Below are 22978 nucleotides of genomic sequence, written 5' to 3'. Positions count from 1 at the left end.
GTGGAGTGAAGGCGGCGGAAGAACTTAAGGCCCGTGGGCTGGTCTGAGATGCGGCGGCTGGGTTTGAGGGTGGGCGCTCTCTGCTGCTGGCCCAATCACGGTGCGCCGCTCCGCCAGACCGGCCACCGATTGGTGGTTGCCATAGCTCCGGGTGTTCGCTTGACAAGATGGCGGACAGTTAGACCGGGTCGCGTTTTGGCGTCCCCGCGCTTCCAGGCTTCTAAGCCGGGCGCGGTCCTGCCGTGCAGGCCCAGCGAGACCCCAGGCATGCGTTTGCCGCCGCCGGTCCCTCTACTCTTGAGGCTCCTTCTTCTGCAGAGCGTCTTGAGGCCTCTGTGGGGGGACCTGGGTGCGTAAGGCGGGGCACGGGCCTGCAGGCACGGGCCTGCAGGACCGGGGCTGAGGGAGGGGACGAGGCTTTTGAGGCCAAATTTGGGACTCCTCCGGGAGCTGCGGAAGACCCCGCCAAAGGAAGCCACCACCCAGCGTAGGCAGGGGCTCTGCAACTATTAACTCCATTTTGTCCCTTTCTTCCCGCTAGTTTTCATGCCACCTGTCATCCGCATGTCCGGCCCTGCAGTCAGCGCGTCCCTGGTTGGAGGCACCGAGGATGTGACCGTGTCCCTGACCCAGCTGCGGGACGAGATGGGTAAAGAGCCCGACCCTTCCTGTGGGGAGGGAGGAGGTTGGGTCAGGTCCAGGCCGCCCAAGAAGCTTGGCCAGGTGGCATCCCCTGGGTCCCTTGCCGCAGTCCACTTCAAAGTCGGGGTGGCGGGCTGCTGTGGAGCAGAGGACCGAAGGACAGGTTCAGTAAAAGAAAGCTTGAAATCTTACTAGTTAGCCTTCGCTGAGCTATCCGCTGTACTTAAATGCATCACCTCATTTTCCTAATACGAACAGTAATACCTTTTAATTCGTTTAACAAATGAAGACACTGAAGTTCAGAGAGGTGGTCACTTGTCCAAAGTCACACAGCTTGTAAAGGGTCCAATCCTAGGCTTGGAAAGGGATTCCTGACTCAAGAGTGCACCCTGTTAGTGGCTGGCCAATAGTGCCTTGCATTCTGATCTTCTCTCCCGTAGGATTCTTGCCAGTTCCTGCCTGCGGAGTGCTGAGCAATGAGACCGGAGACTGGAGTTTGACTGTCAGCCCCACTGTGGTAAGGCCAGAGGTGAAAACCGTTTGGGTAGCATTTGCGGAGGCCCACATCTAGTGTTCCTGCAGTGTTGTTCTCTCTCTCTCTTCTTTTTTTGTTCTTTTTTTTTGGCTGCAACGAGCAGCTTGCGGGATCTTAGTTCCCCTACCAGGGATTGATTGAACCCGGGGCCATGGCAGTGAAAGCCTAACCACTGGAGCGCCAGGGAACTCCCCCTGCAGTGTTCTCTCTCTCTTTTTTTTTTTAAGAACACACATTTATTTATTTATTTATCTATCTATCTATCTGTCTGTCTGTCTGTCTGTCTTTGGCTGCGTTGGGTCTTCGTTGCTGTGTGCTGGCTTTCTCTAGCTGCGGCGAGCTGGGGCTACTCTTCGTTGTGGTGCGCGGGCTTCAGTAGTTGTGGCACGCGGGCTCAGTAGTTGTGGCTCGCGGGCTCTAGAGCGCAGGCTCAGTAGTTGTGGCACACGGGCTTAGTTGCTGCGTGGCATGTGGGATCTTCCCAGCCCAGGGATCGAACCCATATCCCCTGCATTGGCAGGTGGATTCTTAACCCCTGCGCCACCAGGGAAGCCCTGCAGTGTTCTCTTAATCGAACAAGACAGAGCTTTCTTGGGACTTCCCTGGCAGTCCAGTGGTTAAGACTCCCGTGCTTCCACTACAGGGGGCACGGGTTAGATCCCTTGTCCAGGAACTAAGATCCCACATCCCGCGCATCGCAAACAAGCAAACAGAAAGCTTTCTGAGCGCTTGGAACCACCATGAAACTGTGGACTATCAGATCTCATAGTCGTCCATCCAACCCAGAGGTTCTTAGGGGTCCTTGGATGAGTTTCAAGAAGCCTGTGAACCCTCTGAAACTGTGTGTAAAATTATGCGTGTGTGCATTTTTTCTGGTGAGAGCGTTACCAGCTTCCGTCAGATTATCAAATGGATTTGTGACTCAAAAGAGCTTCATAAACCACTGATCTCACCCAACTCTTGAGCTTATGTGTAAGGACACTCAAGCCTGGAGAGATGAAATATTTTCCATTTAATGAATATTTTATTGAGTGCCCAGTATGTGCATAGCATCAACTCCAGAGACAAAGGATGAGAAAGACAAACTTTGCTTGCACCCCAGGAACCAGGACCTGTTTTCATGGACTTTTTTGTGTGTGTTTAATCTTCTGCTGGAAGGATGATAAAGGTGCTAGACAAACTGAGTTACCTTATCAGACCTGTGTTCAGCTTTCTCTAAGCAGCCACAACTTGCTTGCTTTTATGTTCAGTTGGGGGTTAGGAATCAGGGCTTGCATATTGCTGTAGGTTTACAGGGTAGAATCGAGCAGAGTGGTGTCTTTCTTATGTACGGTTCTTTTGTAAAATGAACGGAGGCTGATTGCGCTTTCCGTTATGTGTTCTTATAGATGCCATTTTGAGTCACTATAAAAAGTACAGCAATGTTTTCCTTTCAGAATTCTTTGGAAGTGACTGTGAGGTTGAAGAGGGGTCTGCCATCCTGTTTGTCTAATGAGACAGATACGTTCCCGGAGGCCCCGTGTATTGTCCAGACTCTTCTGGTTTCAGCCTCTCGCCATTCATCCTGTTTAGCACATCTACTCGTTCAAGTGGAAATTTATGCCAACTCCTCTCTGGCCCAAAATGCATCAGGCAAGTAAAGTCTCTGACTATCAAAACGTTTACTGCAAACATATTTTTTTTTCTGGCCACGCCACGTAGCATGTGGGATCTTAGTTCCCCGACCAGGGATGGAACCCGTGCCCCCTGCAGTGGAAGCTTGGAGTCCCAACCACTGGACCACCAGGAAAGTCCCTGCAAACATTGTTTGATTGTGTGTGCCATGCAATTTGTGTGCTTCAATCATGAGAGTGTCTTGCTTTCCTAAACTTATTTTCATTTTGTTTAATTTTCTTATTTTAAAATTTTCCACTTTGTATTATTTTAGTTAAGATTTATTGTATCTTAGGAATTCCCTGGTGGTCCAGTGGTTAGGGCTCAGCGCTTTCACTGCCACAGGCCCGGGTTCAATCCCTGCTCAGGGACCTAAGATCCCACAAGCTGAAGCACAGCCAAAGAGAAATAAAAAAATAAAAAGGATGTATTTTGATCTACTGTTTGTATCTTTGTAAGCCATTTTAAATACTTTTTGGGAGAAAGTAAAGGTTTTTCCTTCTATTGATTCCTGTGACTCCATCTCAAAACAAAACAGAAGGAAGGGAGAGACTGATGAATGAGTTTATAGAAAAACAGCAGATTTTCAGTGAATGCTTTTGACAGCCAGCTGCCTTTCCCAGAGGCAGCTTGCTTAATTATGCTTATAGGAGCACATTTTCCTCTCTTTAAGAACAAACCCAATAATAATGTACAATTTGCTGTTCTATACCTTTAAAAAGTAGTATAAGTTAGAAAATTTTTCATAGGAATGCAAGTAAGTTCTCCTCATTCTTTTTCTATTCTTTTTAATATAATGTAATTCTTATAGTCTTTTTAATAGCTGCATAGCATTCCCTTGTGTGGATACACCATTGTTTATTTGCTAAATAACCATTGTTTATTTAATTAAAAGTTTTCCAGCTTTGAATACTGTAACTAGTGCTACAGCAAATATCGTTGTGCACATACATCTCTGGACATGAGAAAACGGTTTTGTGTTGCTCTTCCTTTCACATCACGGCAGTGTCCTAAGGACAAAAGGTGTGCTGATGTTGATCGGTCCACTTCGCTAGGTGCCACCACCATGTCCCCTGTTGCCTGCGAAAAACGCTAGCACCTCGTACCTTTATGGTCACCCGGGATGAAGGGAGAAGTGTTCCTCTTTAGTAGCAAAGGTCTGCCACTTTGAGACTCCCACAGTGCCATTTCGCACATCACATCCTGTAACTGTGGTCCTCCTTGTGGTTTTGGAAGTTTAGAAGGATTAGATAAGTTACAGTAATGACATTCAGTGGGCTGTTCTGCCCTCAGTGTATTTGCTTGGAAAGATCTCCAAGCTGTATTGCTAAGTGCAAAAAGCAGGTGCAGATGGGTGCATATAGCATGGAATAAGAATATGTATATTTATATTTGCATAAAGAAATTGTGGAGGGGGACTTCCCTGGCAGTCCAGTGGTTAGGACTCTGTGCTTCCGCTGCAGGGGGCTCACCCATCCTTGCTTGGGGAACTAAGATCCCACAAGCTGTGCGGTACAGCCAAAAAAACACAAAAAACAAAAAAACCCAAAACTGACAGGAGGGCTTAATGGTAGCTATATCACTCAAGGCAGTGACTTTTTTTCTTTTAAAAAATATGCTTGACTATATTTAGGTAATATTTCGGAATGTCTTTGTACAGATAGCCAAACTTAGGAAAATTAGAGTATCTGTATATTGGTAATTATGGGATGTCCACTCTGACCCACGAAGGTATAAAAAATTTTGTACCCAGTCAGACAGAGTTCAGAACAAGAAAAAGGGTGGAAGGACAGCCAGGAGGTAAGTGGTATGCCTGGTAACAAGGAAAGTAGCAAACAACATGGGAGACATATAGATAGATATACAAACATCTGTCTATATATCACATAGCAAAACCCTATTCTAAAATGCCTTGCTTATGTCACACGGGTTTGATTAAACTGAGGGTCAGACCCTTACCCTTGTGACACGGTATGTTACTCGGACCTTCTTATTCCTTATAGCATAGAATGTATAATAGTTGTTCTTTAGATGCTTCAGCTGTTGTGTCATTGAAGTTGACTGTTACATAGAGTTTAAACAAATAATCGCTACGTAGTTTTCCAACTATTAGTCTCTGGATTCCCGGTTAGGAGGCTGAAACGTGATATAATGTATTCCTTTTCCAATCAATGTAAAGATTACTGATTTCCCAAACACGTGAACTAGAATCAGGATGTGAAAATTTGGATTCACAGTGTGGTGGGACTTGAGGTTGAGCGTGCAGCATAAATAAATGTGATCTTGTGGTCAGATGGCTTCCTGATAAGCTGTCTGAAATGTCACTATGGCTTCAGTTTTATCTGCTGAAAGGGGTAATGAATTTGAAGGAGTAAATGCTTAAAATCAGTCTGTGTTATGAAAGGGATCGTTCAGTGTACTGAAAAATAAAAGCAGTGCATTACATTTATCTTAACTCGTAAATTTTAGTCACTTGGTTATTTTCAAGTTCAACTGTGACTTCTTTTTAATTCGTATAACTAGCGTATTTTCTTCTATTTGGGTTTTTGTTGGAGGAGTAGATACAAGCCTCAGTTATGCTCTATGCATAGCTCATTTCAGGGATTCTTTAATGTGGAATATTGGTAATGGTGGTTGGTAAAACAACGATTCAGCTTTCTTTGAATGTCAAAACTGTGGCAGTGTTTTGTCAGTGTTTCACTGCTGAACTTCTCTGTTGTTTGTACTTTTCAGAGAACGTGACTGTTATTCCTAACCAGGTGTATCAGCCCCTCGGTCCTTGCCCTTGTAATTTAACAGCCGGGGCCTGTGACGTTCGCTGCTGCTGTGACCAGGTATGGTCTTTCTGATTATTGGGCACGAAAGCTATGGTACCGGCTGGCATGTGAAGAGCACCAACAGTTCCCCATCAACAGCATTTTAAAACCTTTTTAAAATACAAAACGAATGGGGACTTCCCTGGCGGTCCAGTGGTTAAGACTTTGCCTTCCAATTGCAGTGGGTACGGGTTCGATTCCTGTTTGGGGAGCTAAGATCCCACATGCCTTTTGGCCAGGAAACCAAAATATAAAAACAAAAGCAATATTGTAACAAATTCAATAAAGACTTTAAAAATGGTCCACATCAAAAAAAACAAAAAAAAATTGAGATTGTATTTTGTGCTGCACATTGTTTTCAAATTGAGTATTTTCTTTTTTTTTGGCTGCATCGGGTTTTTAGTTGGGACACACGGGCTCTCTCGTTGAGGTGCATGGGCTCAGTAGTTGTGGTGCATGGGTGAGTTGTGGTGCTCAGTTGCCTCACGGCATGTGGGATCTTAGTTCCTCGACCATGGATCGAACCCACGTCCCTTGCGTTGCAGGATGGATTCTTTACCACTGGACCACCAGGGAAGTCCTGAAATTGAGTATTTCCTTATCCAGCCTGTTCAGCCTAGTTTATGGATGAAAAAAATGTATCTCTTTGGATAAAGTCCTGATTGTGATGATACTGGGAGGATGGTTTTAATGTCTTATTTAGAAGCCTTTAAGAAAATATAAAAAGGAAAGAAAATATATTTTTTCAATGATTTTTAGTAAATTTATAGGGTTGTACAACTGTCATGACAATCTAATTTTAGAACATTTCCATCTCCCTCAAAAAAGAAACCTCATGTCCATTTGCAATCACTCCCATTCCTTTCCCTCATCCCCAGGCCACTTATTTTTTTTTTTTCAGTTTTCACTAGAAATTAAGTTTGTTTAGTTATTTATTGTGGTGTAGTTGATTTACAATATTATGTAAGTTTCAGGTGTACAACATAATGATTCACAAATTTTTTTAAAAATTAATTTATTTTTGGCTGAGTTGGGTCTTCGTTGCTGTGTGCGGGCTTTTCTCTAGTTGCGGTGAGCGGGGGCTACTCTTTGTTGCGGTGTGCGGGCTTCTCATTGCAGTGGCTTCTCTTGTTGTGGAGCACGGGCTCTAGGCGTGCGGGCTTCAGTAGTTGTGGTACGCGGGCTTCAGTAGTTGCGGCTCGCGGGCTCTAGAGCACAGGCTCAGTAGTTGTGGCGCACGTGCTTAGTTGCTCTGCGGCATGTGGGATCTTCCCGGGCCAGGGCTCGAACCTGTGTCCCCTGTGTTGGCAGGCGGATTCTTAACCACTGCGCCACCAGAGAAGCCCTGATTCACAATTTTTAAAGGCTATGCTCCATTTATAGTTATTATAAAATATTGGCTATATTCCCTGTGCTGTATAATATATCCTTGTAGCTTATTTATTTTATGTATAGTAGTTTGTGCCTCTTCATCCGCTACCCCTGTCTTGCTCCTCCCCACTTCCCTCTCCCCACTGGTAGCCACTAGTTTGTTCTCTGCATCTGTGAGTCTGCTTCTTTTTTGTTATATTCACTAGTTTGTTTTCCCAGGCCCCTATTAATCTACTTTCTGTCTCTGTGGGTTTGCCTCTTCTGGACATTGCATATAAATGGAATCCTACAGTCTGTCTGTCTGGAGGACTTGTGTCTGGCTTCTTTCACTTAGCGTCATGCTTTCAAGGGTCACCCGTGTTGTGGCATGCATCAGTGCTTCATTCCTTTTTATGGCTGAATCATATTCCATTGAATGGATATATCACATAGGGCTTAACCCATTTATCAGGTGGTGGACATTGGATTGTTTTCACTTTTTGGCTGTTATGAATAATACTTCTCTGAATATCTGTATACAAGTTTTTGTTTGGATGTGTAGTCCCATTTCTCTTGGTTATGTTACCTAGGAGTGGAATTGCTTTGTCATATGGTAACTGCATGTTTAACCTTTTGAGGAACTGATTTTCAAAGCGGCTCCATCATTTCACATTCCCATCAGCAGTGTATAAGTGTTGCAATTTTCCATATCGTCACCAACAACTGTTAGAATAATCTTGATTATAGCCATCCTCGAGTGTGTGAAGTGGTATTTCATTGTGATTTTGGTTTGTATTTCTCCAGTGGCAAATGATGTTGAACATCTTTTCATGGCTGTTTGTATATCTTCTCTGAAGAAATGTCTGTTGAGACCCTTTGCCCACTTTTCAATTGGATTGTCTTTTTGTTGTTAAATTATAAGAGTTCACTATACATTCTGGCTACTAGTCCCTTATCCGATATATGATTTGCAAAAAACTTCTCCTCTTGTGTAGGTTGTCCACTTTCTTGTTGGTGTCCTTTGAAGCCCCAAAGTTTTTTAATTTGATGAAGTCCAGTTTATCATTTTTTTCTTCCAGTTTTATTTAGATAGAATTGACCTCCAGCACTGTACAAGTTTAAGGTGTACAGCATAATGATTTGACTTATATACATCATGAAGTGATTATCATAATAAGTTTGATGAACATCCATCATCTCCTATAGATACAAAATTAAAGAAATAGAAAAAAGATTTTCCTTGTGATGAGAACTCTTAGGATTTGCTGTCTTAACAACGTTCATATGTAACCTACAGCATGTTAACTATATTTCTCATGTTGTAGTTACATCCTTAATACTTACTTATCTTATAACTGGAAGTTTATGCCTTTTGACCACCTTCATCCAGTTCCTTCTCTCTCCACCCCACTTTTTTTTGTTGTTGTTGTTGCTTGTGCTTTTGGTGTCATATCTAAGAAACCATTGGCCAATCCCAGGTCAAATACATATTTTTAATCCTTATTTTAGATTGAAGGGGAATAAGAGATGCAAAAGAGGCACATGTACGAGGACCCCAGTCACTCCCACTTTTGGATGAGTGCAGTTATTTATGTCATGGTTGGTTTTACAAAACGGAAAAGGAAAGCTTAGGGTCTATATTGGAGCACTCATACTAGCAATTGTATTTATAATAACAATCATGTTTAATTTTAAAAATACAGCACATCATAAATCTGTTCAGGTATCAACAGAAATGTCAAATGTATTCTCTCCCTCTTTCTTTCAGAGTGCATCACTGTGCCCTATTTCTAATTTCCTTCATGTTTGTTATATATGGTGTATATGTATACTTATAGCACCAACCACTGGAATCGTTCAGGATTCTGGGTCAGTGACATCTTCAGACAGCTTCAACTTACCTACCACTTTAGACATGATCAATTTTTAATTTGAATTGCCCTTGTTTAAAACAATCAGATCATTTACTTTTCTACCTTCAGTAAACAAGGGATTTAGAACGTATTTAACTTTTAGCTCTCTCAGTCCTTTGAGAAACAAGGAAGAATACAGATGAGTAAATGAAAGCGTGAATAAAGTGACTTCTTGACATCAATTGGGTCGTGATATCACAATAGTGAGAGCTTCAAGGATTCTTATGGAATATGGACTGTCTGGCCTAACTCTAAATGTCCTTAGGTTTCTCTGGGCTAGGGATTTGAATGGTGATGACAACTGAAAATTCTCCATTTGTTGTCTATTCCATATTATCTTTTCTTTTTCCCATCTTGTTTTTTTTGTGTGTGTGGTATATCTTAGGTCCCCAGTTAAGATGTGATTTCATTGAAGGTTTGAGGTTCCTGACTTGGAGGCTTGTAGGGCGCTGACTAAAATTTTAGCATGATTTTACTTCCTGTAAAAAGCACAAAGCACCCTTAGCCTGGATGCAGGCTGTGTTTGTTTCTGCTTCCACGGGGGGGTCCTGCTGGCCTCAAGCCGCGTGTTCATCACACTGGCCAGGAGATCCTGATGGCGGGCACAGGGGAAACTTTCCTCTTTTCACTTCTCCTTTACATCTTCTTTCCAGGAATGCTCATCAGATTTAACAGCGCTGTTCAGGGAGTCCTGTTTCCCTGGTGTTTTTGGAGGAGACGTTAATCCTCCCTTTGATCAGCTCTGCTCTGTTCAGACGGCACGTGGAGTCCCCGACTGGTTTCCGTTCCTGTGTGTGCAGCTCGCCAACTCGCCTTTCCTCGGGTACTTCTATCACGGTTCCGTGTAAGTGTCCAAGGGGCTGCCCAGGAGAGGGCCATGCGCCCAGGTGACCCTAGAATATGGGCCACATCCTTCTCGGGACCTCTCCAGAGGCTCCATGCTTCAATTCCTCCATTCTAGATTCAATTCTAGATTTCAGTTAGTAAGTTTATATTGTGTTAAGTATTTGAAAGAATTGGAAAAGAAATTGAGTCACTGAATCAATTGAATCATCGAAAAGAAATTGATTGATACCACAGATAGTCAATAGTGATTCTCTGGGTTGGGGGAAAGAGTGGTGGGCTCATGGGGGACTTTAACTTTCTGTCTTTTACATTTCTGTCTTGTTGAAATTTTACAACAACTTTATTATTATTATTGAAGTAAAATTCATGGAACATAAAATCAACCATTAACTACTTTAAAGTGTACAATTCAGTGGCATTTAGTACAAATATTATTTTTATAATTAAAAAAACAGAGAAAAAATTTAAAAGAATTGTTTTTAGCACATTAGTGATGGTTTCTCTCATTGATTTGCAGTTCCTCTGGACAACACGCTCCCTTTGACATGTATTTGCATACTGATCTAAAAGACTTATCAGACTTTGGTTACAAACAAGGAGATCCAGTTATGACTGTAGATAAGGCATATTTTACTATTCCGCAGGTAATCATTTCAATTTTAATATGCTAGAGGCTTTTCTCGTTTTCCCCTTCCTCTTGTTAATTTAACTCATATTACTCTAAAAAAAAAATCACTTCCTAAGTTACTTATTTTTCTCCTATGGATTTTTCAGGCACTCAAATATTTAAGGCCTCTGGATTTTATTTTTCCTTTTAATAGTCACTTTTTAAAAAAATTTTTTAATTAATTAATTTATTTTTGTCTGTGTTGGGTCTTCGTTGCTGCGTGCGGGCTTTCTCTAGTTACGGCGAGTGGGGGCTACGCTTCGTTGCGGTGCGCGGGCTTCTCATTGTGGTGGCTTCTTTTGTTGCGGAGCACGGGCTCTAGGCACACGGGCTTCAGTAGTTGTGGCTCGTGGGCTCTAGAGTGCAGGCTCAGTAGTTGTGGTGCAGGGGCTTAGTTGCTCCGTGGCATGGGGGATCTTCCTGGACCAGGGCTCGAACCTGTGTCCCCTGCACTGGCAGGCGGATTCTTAACCACTGCGCCCCCAGTAGTCACTCTTAAATTAATCTGTCTTTGCTAAATCTCAGAGTGAACTTACTAAATAAAGCCAAAAGACTTTCTAGAAATTTCCATGGAAGTAACCGTCGTTTTTCACTTCTATTAATTTAATAGCCAATTTCTAGTAAGCTATAAATATTTTAAAAATTTTATTTATTTATTTATTTATTTATTTATTTATTTATTTTTTGCGGTACACGGGCCTCTCACTGTTGTGGCCTCTCCCGTTGCGGAGCACAGGCTCCAGACGCACAGGCTCAGCGGCCATGTTTCACAGGCCCAGCCGCTCCACGGCACGTGGAATCTTCCCAGACCGGGGCACGAACCCGTGTCCCCTATATCGGCAGGTGGACTCTAAACCACTGCGCCACCAGGGAAGCCCTATTTATTTATTTATTTTTTATTGAAATATATTTGGCTTACAACGTTGTGTTAAATATTTAATATAATATTAAAGAATTTTGAAAAATATTTTAAGACTATAGAGTTTTATGTGAAATCTTTATTTTTTTTTTTAAAGCTCAAAATTAGGAGAAAATATTTATGGGAAGAAAACATGGGAGGCTAAACCATTTTTCTTTACTATCCATAGGAATCTATTTTTATTTATTTGTTTTAAAATGTATTTATTTATTTTTGGCTGTATTGGGTCTTTGTTGCTGCACGTGGGCCTTTTCTAGTTGTGGTGAGTGGGGCTTCTCTCATTGCGGTGCGCAGGCTTCTCATTGCGGTCGCTTCTTTTGTTGTGGAGCATGGGCTCTAGGCACGTGGGCTTCAGTAGCTGTGGCACGTGGGCTTCAGTAGTTGTGGCACGTGGGCTTCAGTAGTTGTGGCTCATGGGCCCTAGAGCGCAGGCTCAGTAGTTGTGGCGCACGGGCTTGGTTGCTCTGCGGCATGTGGGATTTTCCCGGACCAGAGCTTGAACTCGTGTCCCCTGCATTGGCTGGCGGATTCCTAACCACTGCACCGCTAGGAAGTCCCCATTTTTATTTATTTATATTTCTGGCCTTGCCGCTCGGCTTGTGGGATCTTAGTTCCCCGACTAGGGATCGAACCCAGGCCCTCAACAGTGAAAGCGCAGAGTCCTAAACCACTGGACTGTCAGGGAATTCCCAGAATCCATTTTTATGGTTTTAACAAAAATCTGGTTGTGATGAGGGAGAGAACATGAAATTGAGTATAATCATGTTTCTGCAAAGTAAATGATACACAGCAGGGAATTTTCTTTAGCAACTATACTTACTGTGACCCCTCAGCCAGTGGCTTCCAGACTTTGAGTAGCAAGTCAGCTAGACATTTTACTGAAGTTGGTCAGTTAGTCAATGTCCTAGCCTTTGCTGAAGCTAACCCAGCAGTAGGAGCAGGCTGCAAAAAGAGTACTTTTACAAAACACTGATCTCTTTTTTATGATTAGAAGGGAGGTCGTAAATCTGTCGGGATTTCCCCTGGCCCTCAGGTATCCCTGGCTGGGCAGTGCATGCAGAATGCCCCGGTGGCCTTCCTTCAGAATTTCGACGTTCAGTGCGTTACTAGCCTGGAGGTGTACCCAGAACGAGACAGAATCACCAACGTGAAGGTAAAGAATGGTACTATGGGAGGTAAGTGATGTTCGTTCAGAATAAGAGCATGGACCTGAGTGTTGAGATAAACTCTGATCTCACTTCTACTGGATCAACTTAGAATAACATTTCACCTGCCAACTGAGGAAGGTGTTTTCTTTGGAAAAAGTTCAGTTCCATAAGGCAGCATATTGCATATCTGTTCTTTTTTTAAAAAATCGAGCTAAAATTCTCATAACACAGAATTAACCATTTTAATGTGTACCGTTCAGTGGCGTTTAGTACACGCCCAGTGTTGTGCAGCCATCACCTCTACCTAGTTCCGAAACATTCTCATCGCCCCAGATGGAGACCCTGCGCCCATGTAACAGTTCTCCCCCTTCTCCCTCCACACTGAGCCCTGGCAGCCACTCTGTGGATTTGCCTGTTCTGGACGCTTCATATAAATGGACTCATACAGTACGTGGCCTTTTGTGAGTGGCTTCTTTCACTCAGCATCATGGTTTTGAGATTCATCTGCACTGTAGCACGGATCAAAGCCTCATTCCTTTTTTTAAAAAAAAATTTATTTATTTTTTTATACAGCAGGTTCTTATTAGTCATCAATTTTATACACATCAGTGTATACATGTCAATCCCAATCGCCCACTTCAGCACACCACCATCCCCCCCGCCCCCGCCGCAGCTTTCACCCCTTGGAGTCCATACGTTTGTTCTCTACATCTGTGTCTCAACTTCTGCCCTGCAGACCGGTTCATCTGTACCATTTTTCTAAAAACCTCATTCCCTTATGTGGCCAAATGATATTCCATCATACAAATATGCTGTACTTTGTTACCATTTATTAGTTGATGGACATTTGGGTTGTTTCCAGCTATTGGTTATCGTGAATAATGCTGCTGTGCACACTTGTGTTCAAGCGTCTGTGCGGACATACGTTCTCACTTGCCTTGGGTAGATACCTAGCAGCGGAATTGCTGAGTCACAGGGTAATTTAACTTTCTGAGGAGCTGCCAAGCTGGTTTCTACAGTGACTGTACCATTTTACGTTCCAAACCAGCAGTGTGCTGCATATTGGTTCTTATACAAGAGTGACTCTCCAGATTATTTTCACTGACTTTTGAGATTCTCCTTCTCAGTTCTAATTAGATGCCAAGAATGGTGGGATTCCCATTTGATGGCGTTTGGGGAGTTGGGGGGAGCTGAGTAGTTGGCATACAGGGTGGGCACAGTTACCATATTTGCTTGGCAAGCTTTCATTTTCATAGATAAATGTGATTGTGTTAGGTCATGTACTCCTGTGGAAGTTCATTTATGTATCTTTTCAGGCATAGTTACACCAAAAGTAATCTATGAGGAAGCAACTGACCTAGACAGATTCATCACCAATACAGGTATTTTAATGTTACACTTTTATATCATTTCTATGGGAATATATGTCATTTCTTGCAAGTAATATGTAGTCCCAGGGTAAAATACACTTTTAGTGAGAATTTTAGGAGGTTCACAACCGTTAGAAAGATATCCCACTACCGTTTTGCTCGTTCCTTGTTCCGTCTTGCTTTTTGGAGTAACATCTGTGACCTGAGCCAGACCCTTCACAGTCCTGGATGACGTGGGTTCCACGGTCCCTCCTCATTCTCAGGGCCTGTGGGCCTTTTGTTAGATGTTTTTTAGAGAGTTAAAGAGTACTTTAGGGACTTCCCTGGTGGTGCAGTGGTTGAGAATCCGCCTGCCAATGCAGCGGACATGGGTTTGATCCCTGGTCTGGGAAGATCCCACATGCCGCGGAGCAACTAAGCTCGTGTGCCACAACTACTGAGCCTGTGCTCTAGAGCCCGTGAGGCACAACTACTGATTCTGCGTGCTGCAACTACTGAAGCCCGTGCGCCTAGAGCCCGTGAGCCACAACTACTGAGCCTGCGTGCCGCAACTACTGAAGCCCGTGTGCCTAGAGCCCGTGCTCCACAATGAGAAAAGCCACTGCAATGGGAAGCCCGCGCACCGCAACGAAGAGTAGCCCCCACTCACCGCAACTAGAGAAAGCCCGTGCGCAGCAACGAAGACCCAACACAGCCATAAATAAATAAATAAATAAAGTAAAAAAAAAAAAAAAAAAGTTCTTTAGGACCTAGCATTTTCACTTCTCGCTTGCTCTTCTTTTTCTGATCATTAAACTTTGCATTTGTGAAGCAGCCAAATAAGGTATGTAGAGTTTGGCTGATATTTCCAGGACTTTTGTTTTTAATGAAGGATACTACTAGTGGTTCTTTTCAACGTGCTGTAGTTCTAGAACTTATTCTTTACTTCATTGGATATTAGTACAATATATTAGTGAACTAGACAGCAGGCCCCTGCTCTTAAAAAGCTGACATTCTGTAATCTTTCATTTAACAAACATTCTTCCAAGCATGTGCTCTGCATCACGCTATGAGCCGGGGACCAGGGATGCTGAAATGAAAAGGACAGAGCTCACTCAGGATGTGAGGATGGTGTAGAGAAGGTGGCTAATGCTGACTTGGGCAGAGGAATGGGGAAGGCTTCTGGAGGAAGTCGTGACCCTGCTGTGTAAGGGAACTGGGTAGGCAGGGCAGGGGTGGGGTGTGGGGGGAAGGCCACCCAAGCAGAGAAAACCACCAACTTGAGCCCAAAGAAGGTCTTTAATTTTCTTTTTTTTAGGTCTTTAATTTATGAAAGTATTCTATTCTTGTTTTTTTTTTTTTTTTTTTTGCAGAAACACTTTTAAGTACTGGATCAGCCCCCAGGAATGTGAATGTGGAAGAACATTATATTTTCAGATGGAATAATAATACAATCAGTGAAATAAATGTCAAAATCATTAGGGCAAAAATTAATGCCCACCAGAAAGGTAACTTGGTGGAGGGCAGCGAGAATGCTTTCAGTTTAAAATATTTTCTCCTTTCTTCATGATTTTCATAATTATAACAGATTAATTCAGACCTGTTTTTATTTGTATTTATGATTTAATCAGAAAACAGTATTTTTTTTGCATGTCAAAATGCAATTATAAGGTAAAGAAAACACCATGGGGGATAATTTCTTTTCCTAGTGATGTGGTGACATATTTTTATTTTGTTTTACTTCTAGGGATCATGACACAGAGATTTACAGTGAAATTTTTAAGCTATAACAGTGGTAATGAAAAGGAATTGTCTGGAAATCCAGGTGAGATAGTATATGTCAGTCACTGATCTTACAGACATATTTTAGTTCAACACTCCTGTGCTATAACGATGATTATAAATAGCTCCAACTTCAGTTTGTGACTCTGACTGTTTTTTCTTTTGTGAGACTGTATTCTTTTCCTGATAACAGCTTAATTTTTTACATAAAGTGTATATTGTAACAAGTTGTTGTAAACCTAAAACATCCTTTCTCTTTAGCTACTGGTCTTTTTTTTTTTTTTAATTGATGTATAGTTACAATGTTGTGTTAGTTTCTGGTGCACAGCAAAGTGACCCAGTTATACACATTTATATATACATTTATATATACTCCCCCTCATATTCTTTTCCATTATGGTCTGTCACAAGACACTGAATATAGTCCCCTGTGCTACACAGTAGGTCCCTGTTCTTTATCTATTATATATATAATAGTTTGTATCTGCTAATCTCAAACTCCTAATTTATCCCTCCCTCCCCCTCTCTTTTTTTTTTGGCTGTGCTGTGCGGCCTGTGGGATCTCAGTTGCCCCACCAGGGGTCGAACCCACACCCTCAGCAGTGAAAGCACGGAGTCCTAACCACTGGATCTCCAGGGAACTCTCGTCTTTTGAAAAAGAAAATAAGGCATTTAAAGCCTTGGTAAGAGGGACTTCCCCGGTGGTCCAGTGGTTAGGACCCCACACTCACTGCCAGGGCCCAGATTTGATCCCTGGTTGGGGAACTAAGATCCCACAAGCCGCACAGCATGGCCAAAAAATAAAGTGTTGGTAAAATTGATTTTTAAAGAAATAGGCCGCAGATGGTGGGTTCCTAACCTGGAATCTGTGGAGAGACTTCCCGGGGGACCGCGGACTGCCGGTCATGTTGCGCATTTCGTATTTATGTGCAAATATATCACCACCCGCTTTGTCAATTATTTGTTTATTTCTTTTGTTCACTGCTGCCTTCTCAGGGCCTAAACCAGTATGCGGACTGCGCTGTTCAGTACTCTAGCCACTAGCCCCATGGAGCTGCTGGGCACCTGAAATGTGGCCAGTGTCATATGTGGAAATAATAATATTTTGTATATATTGGGTGGAATAAAATACATTATTCAAATTAATTTCACCTATTTCTTTTTTTTTAATTAATTATTTTTGGCTGCGTTGGGTCTTCAATGCTGTCCATGGGCTTTCTCTAGTTGTGGCAAGTGGGGGCTACTCTTCGTTGTGATGCGCGGCCTTCTCTTTGCGGTAGCTTCTCTTGTTGTGGAGCACGGGCTCTCGGCGTGTGGGCTTCAGTAGTTGTGGCTCACGGGCTCTAGAGCGCAGGCTCAGTAGTTGTGGTGCACGGGCTTAGTTGCTCCGTGGCATGTGGGATCTTCCCGGACCAGGACTCGAACCTGTGTCCCCTGCATTGGCAGGCAGATTTTTAACCACTGCACCACCAGGGAAGTCCCTAATTTCACCTATTTCTTTTTCTCTTTTTTAACGGGGATACTAGAAAAAAATTTAATTTCTAAAAATTTCTAAAGATACATATTATTCTAAAATCAAATATGAGGTTTGCATTATATTTCTATGGGACAGCTGTGGCTTAGACCATAGTAGGTGTTCAGTAAATACTTGTTGGATAAACCTGTCATTGTTTCTTAAAAAAATTTCTCCGTCCTTTTGCTATCCTTTTTTTTTACTTTTAAATAAGTTTTTATTTTGCATGATCTTCAATACTTATATATACTGATTTAATCATACATGACCCATTATATATATATATATATATATTTTTTCTTTTAAATAGGATTTTAATGTACTTATTAATGTGGAGCTTGGGATTTATTGTTGGCTTTAAAAGCGGGCTCCTGGAATTTAAGGGTTTTCATTTCACTGAGTTAATTTGACAAGATTTCTGAGAAGCACCATCAGAATACGTGAAAAATGTTGACACTGTCATCAAAAACGAATAAATTAAGAGCCAGAACTGATCAGGCAGCGAAACAGCTTGGATAGATACAGCCACTGTCTCTAGCGCTTTCTGAGGCAGGACGGGGTTTTCAGAGGACTATGTGACATGGGCCCTGTCCTCAAGGAATTCACTCTCTCATTTGGAATGACAGCACCAAGTTACAGGAAACAACAGTGAACAATCCAAGATAATTAATAAATGGGTGAGGGACTTAGGAACAGTTACTCCAGGATTCAGAGGAGTAGAATGTTGACCGCTCTCCCAGACTTTGCATCACTAAGGAGCAGTGTTGAGTGTCCAGCGCTTGCCAGGTTCTGTTCTCGGTGCTGGAGGAAAAGCAGTGAGCGAGTCAGAGCCCTGCCGCTGGCGGGTTTCCTCGCTGGGCTGCAAAGAGGAGATTGCGCCTTGAGAAGCAGATAATTGGAAAGGGTGCTGGGAACAGGAATAACCTGGCGAAAGCCAAGGAGGAAGACGTGAGTGTGATGTGTATGCGGGCAGGGTCGGACCTGTGGCCAGAGGGGAGGCCTCTGGTTCAGGAACGGTGGGGCGTAGTGCTGGAAACACAGACACCATGCATGAACCTCATTTGCATCCCAGTTTGTAAAAACAGCGCTAAAACACATTTTTGGAGGGAATCTAAGGAAATATGAGTATGAACTGGATATGATATGATTATAAGGGATTATTATTAATTTTCTTAGGAGAAATATTGGCATCATGGTGATATAGGGGAATGTTTTTTGTTTGTTTGTTTTTCTTTTTGGCTGCACCCCTTGGCCTGTGGGATCTTAGTTCTCCGACCAGGGATTGAACCTGTGACCACGGCAGTGAAGGTGTGGAGTCCTAACCACTCGACCGCCAGGGAATTCCCTGTAGGGGAATGTTCTTAATTTGGGGAGATGTGTGATGGAGGTTTTAGGGGTGAGGTGTCATGATGTCTACAACTTATTTTCACATGGTCCTGCCCCTCCCCTCCAATGTATATATGCTTTTATAATAGATAAGACATATATGGCTAAATATTAACAGTTGTTGATTTTAGGTGTTGGCTGTATTGAATAAGGCTCACTTTCAAGTTTTCTGTACTTGTGAACTTTTTCATATTAAAAAGGTGGAGGGACTTCCCTGGTGGTGCAGTGGTTAAGAATCCGCGTGCCAATGCAGGGGACATGGGTTTGATCCCTGGTCTGGGAAGATCCCACATGCCACAGAGCAGCTAAGCCTGTGCACCACAACTACTGAGCCCACGTGCCACAACTACCGAAGCCCGTGCGCCTAGAGCTCGTGCGCCGCAGCAAGAGAAGCCACCGCAATGAGAAGCCCGCACACCACAGCGAAGAGTAGCCCCTGCTCACCGCAACTAGAGAAAGCCCATGCGCAGCAGCGAAGACCCAACGCAGCCAAAAATAAATAGATAAGAAAAGAAAAGCACTTGATGACATTAAAATTAAACAAACAAAAAGAAGGTGGAAACAATCAACTGGATTACTAGGAGATGGATGGGAATAGGATCTAAATCAGATCTTGGGGTTGAATTGGTTTACCGGCAAATCATTCCCTGAGAAGGTAACTTTGGTTTAAGTTTCCCTTACGAGCCCCTGTGATAAGTGGTATTAATCACTCAGCAAGTATGCATGAACCGGCCTGCCCAGCAGCTAATTGTTCTCCAGGGTGAGAGGTCCAAGACCAACTCCTGCCTGCTTTTCACTTTTCAGATTTTTACTTTAAAAATGTGTTCCAAAAAATCACATGGACATCTTTGTTTCAGAATCTGATTCAGTGACACCTGAATCACTTTGCTGTACACCTGAAACTAACACAATATTATAATCAACGATACTTCAATAAAAAACAAAATAAAACCGAAAACAAATGAAGGTGATGTCCTTTTTCTCGAGGGTATTCTGAAAAAGCTTTGCCTGCATATTTCCTTTTACTGTGGATTCCTCCTTTCCGTTATTTGATGAGCTAGCGTCTGTTGCATTAAAATAACTTTAGAGGGAAAGATGCTGACTCTCCTGCATTGTGTTTGTCTAGGTTACCAACTTGGCAAGCCTGTTCGAGCTCTAAACACCAACAGGATGAATAATGTCACGACTTTACACCTTTGGCAATCCGGTAATCTGGTTTGGTAATATGATTAGCTCTCTGGTGAACTAGAATTGGAAATATTACCATATTTTGAATCCGATTAAGGAACCAATTACTTTAAAGCTGAGTTTGTTTATTTAGCTTGTGTGTGGGGGGGTGGTTTTCCATCCTTCTGCAGCTTTCTTTTCTTTCTTTCTTTTTTTTTTGTAAAAAATGTTCACATTGTTTGCCCTCGAAGTGCTGGTTTTTAGTAATAGAGATTTAAATATGAAAGTGGCTGGAGAGTCCATTGTCTTTGTAGTTATTGATTAGCCCAAGATGATGCTAATCGGAGACATGGGAATAGTTTTATTCCAAACTATGGAAAATCTTTGCAACAGTGGTAGTTACCCACATCTGCCAGAAGGCATTAAATTTCAGGTTCAGAGTAAACCCTTGATCCCTGTCCAGGTATTTTGATACAGAAAGAGCCTTTTGTTCAGCTTTCAAAGGATTAGAGTAACAATGACCTCAGTTCTCGAAAATTGGAAGCTTTATTTCTTTTCTTTTTTTAAATTAATTAATTTATTTTTGGTTGCATTGGGTCTTCGTTGCTGCGTGTGGGGTTTTCTGTAGTTGAAGCAAGCAGGGGCTACTGTTCGTTACGGTGCCCGGGCTTCTCATTGTGGTCGCTTCTCTTGTTTGGGAGCACGGGCTCTAGGCACACGGGCTTAAGTAGTTGTGGCCCAAGAACTCAGTAATTGTGGCTCGCGGGCTCTAGAGCGCAGGCTCGGTAGTTGTGGTGCACGGGATTAGTTGCTGTGTGGCATGTGGGGTATTCGCGGACCAGGGCTCAAACCTGTGTCCCCTGCATTGGCAGGCGGATTCTTAACCACTGTGCCACCAGGGAAGTCCCTGGAAACTTTATTTATGCTTTTTGTTCTCTCTCTGTTTTGTAAGAAAAACTTTAATGTAAATATTTTACTTACTTTTATTTTGCAAAAATAGGATAATCTTTTTATTTTATAGCTGGAAGGGGTTTGTGTATATCAGCAACGTTCAAACCCATTTTATTTGGAGAAAATGCACTGTCTGGGTGCCTTTTAGAAGTTGGAATTAATGAAAACTGTACTCAGCTCAGGTGAGTGTCTCACTGATGAATTTATCTACATTTTGAGTGGTTTGCTTAAATTTAATTCACATGAATACTAGCAACAACATGAATGTGAAAAATTTCAGTCTGAATAAAAACATATAAAAATGATAGTAAATAATACAAGCTTCCAATACAATTTAGAGTTGATTCAAACATCAATATAAGTGAAAATAGACATTCTTGGGACTAAAGCTATTTCATCCATATTTATGTAGATATCTCTGGGAACTTTGTTCACATCATTGGAAACCCATGAAACAGAAGGAGGGCTGGAGCCAAGTATAGTCAGTGATTAACATTTAAAGAATTCTTAAGCTGTGTAACATGATGTATAAAGTATTTTCCACTTAATTATCTGGGTGGCATTTAGAAAATTTATGGATATGCATGTGCATTTTTATTAATTGAGGTAAAATTCATACAACATAATCATTTTAAGTGAATAGTTCAGTGGCATTTAGTACACTCATAATGTGGTGCAACCACCACCTCTGTTTAGTTCCAGAGCACTTCCGTCTCTGCAAAATGAAACCTGTACCTTTTAGCAGTCACTCCCGATTCCTCCCTCCCCTCAGCTCTGGCAACAGGCAATCTGCATTCTGTCTCTTTGGATTCACCTACTCTGAATATTTCATGTAAATGGAATCATACACTATGTGACTTTTTATGTCTGGCTTCTCTCACTTAGCATCCTGTTTTTGAGGTTCATGCATGTTGTAGCATATGTCAATACGTCGTTCTTTTTCATGGCTGAATTTTATTCCATTGTATGGATATACTACATTTTGTTTATCCGTTCGTTAGTTGATGGATATTTGGGGTATTGCCACCTTTTGGCTGTCGTGAATAGTGCTTTGAACATTCATGTATCAGTTTTTGTTTGAATACCTGTTTTCAGTTCTTTTGGGCATATATGCAGGAATGGAATGGCTGGATCATATGGTAATTCCAGGTTTAATTTTTTTGAGGAACCGCCATATTGTTTTCCACAGTGGTTGTACCATTTTACAGTCTCACCAACAACGTAAAAGGGTTCCAATTTCTCCACATCCTCGCCAACACTTGTTTTTTTTGGCCATGCCACTTGGCATGTGGCATCTTAGTTCCCCGACCAGGGATCGAACCCGTGCCCCCTGCAGTGGAAGCATGGAGCCCTAACCACTGGACTGCCAGGGAAGGCCCCCTGGCCAACACTTGTTATTTTCCATTTTTTGAATAATAGCCATCCTAGCAGGTGTGAAGTGGTATCTCCTATCCCAAGTGGTGCAGTTCTTTGGGGAGCAGGGAAAAGGGGGGGGCACATTGTGAAGGGAAGAAAAACTGTGGGTATACGTCACCCACGGCGGCTCGTGGTTGCAGGGTGCGGGGCAGTCAGAGCCTCTCCCTTGTGGTTTGTAAGATTTGTACCCTCCAGTGACGTTACTGGAACAGAGAGGTGCCAAGTTCCAATTCTTAACCCTCACCTAATTTTATAGCTCAAAATTCTAACTAAATATTTAGGTTCCTTTTACTATTGGGTCACTGTGTCCCATGAATTTATCCTGGTAACTTGATATGTGATCTACCCACCTCCCAAGTTTTGTGACACTCAAAGGAACCTGTAAACCACATGATACCAACATAAGTTACTAACATTTTAAGGCCAAAGTGAAGGATTGTTTCTATGTGTCCTCCCCTTGCTGTGTAAGTTCATCCCAGGAAAGCCTCTGAAAGAGGCAAGACTCCCAGCCAGATCCCCTGGCAGTTTTTTGTTTAGACATCCAGCAAGCACAGCCTGGACACTCTTTTTTTGTTTGTTTTTGTTTTGTTATTTTTTAACATCTTTATTGGAGTATAATTGCTTTACAATGGTGTGCTAGTTTCTGCTGTATCACAAAGTGAATCAGCTATACACATACATATATCCCCATATCCCCTCCCTCTTGCGTCTCCCTCCCACCCTCCCTATCCCACCCCTCTAGGTGGTCTCACAAAGCACCGAGCTGATCTCCCTGTGCTATGCGGCTGCTTCCCACTAGCTATCTATTTTACATTTGGTTGTATATATAAGTCCATGCCACTCTCTCACTTCGCTGGACACTCTTTGTAAGGACTTCAGGACGAGACCTGCTGGCCATGCGCTGAGAAATGTCTTCCTCTCTTGT

At 42.5% G+C, this 22978-nt stretch overlaps 1 protein-coding gene across 2 annotated transcripts in view; it reads left to right on the top strand.

Annotated features, from left to right (window-relative positions):
• Nucleotides 1-22978, top strand: part of TCTN2 (tectonic family member 2) — a 30458-nt gene continuing 7480 nt past the window's right edge. Inside the window, exons 1-13 of one of the 2 annotated variants that reach the window (XM_089894394.1) lie at nt 1-349; nt 542-649; nt 1083-1159; nt 2614-2809; nt 5564-5664; nt 9563-9753; nt 10273-10399; nt 12375-12516; nt 13806-13871; nt 15212-15346; nt 15586-15663; nt 19646-19726; nt 20708-20819. In XM_089894394.1, the coding sequence (XP_089750520.1) occupies nt 49-349; nt 542-649; nt 1083-1159; nt 2614-2809; nt 5564-5664; nt 9563-9753; nt 10273-10399; nt 12375-12516; nt 13806-13871; nt 15212-15346; nt 15586-15663; nt 19646-19726; nt 20708-20819 (1715 nt within the window). In that variant the 5' untranslated portion in view covers nt 1-48. The remainder of the gene's footprint in view (nt 350-541; nt 650-1082; nt 1160-2613; nt 2810-5563; nt 5665-9562; nt 9754-10272; nt 10400-12374; nt 12517-13805; nt 13872-15211; nt 15347-15585; nt 15664-19645; nt 19727-20707; nt 20820-22978) is intronic. The other variant, XM_022598054.3, reaches the window with a different exon arrangement.

This window comes from Delphinapterus leucas, chromosome 14 (assembly GCF_059928025.1).
Source record: "Delphinapterus leucas isolate spDelLeu-1000000601 "Yukka" chromosome 14, BTC_Dleu_Yukka2, whole genome shotgun sequence".
Taxonomy (NCBI): domain Eukaryota; kingdom Metazoa; phylum Chordata; class Mammalia; order Artiodactyla; family Monodontidae; genus Delphinapterus; species Delphinapterus leucas.
This window is presented reverse-complemented; position numbering and strand designations above follow the sequence as displayed.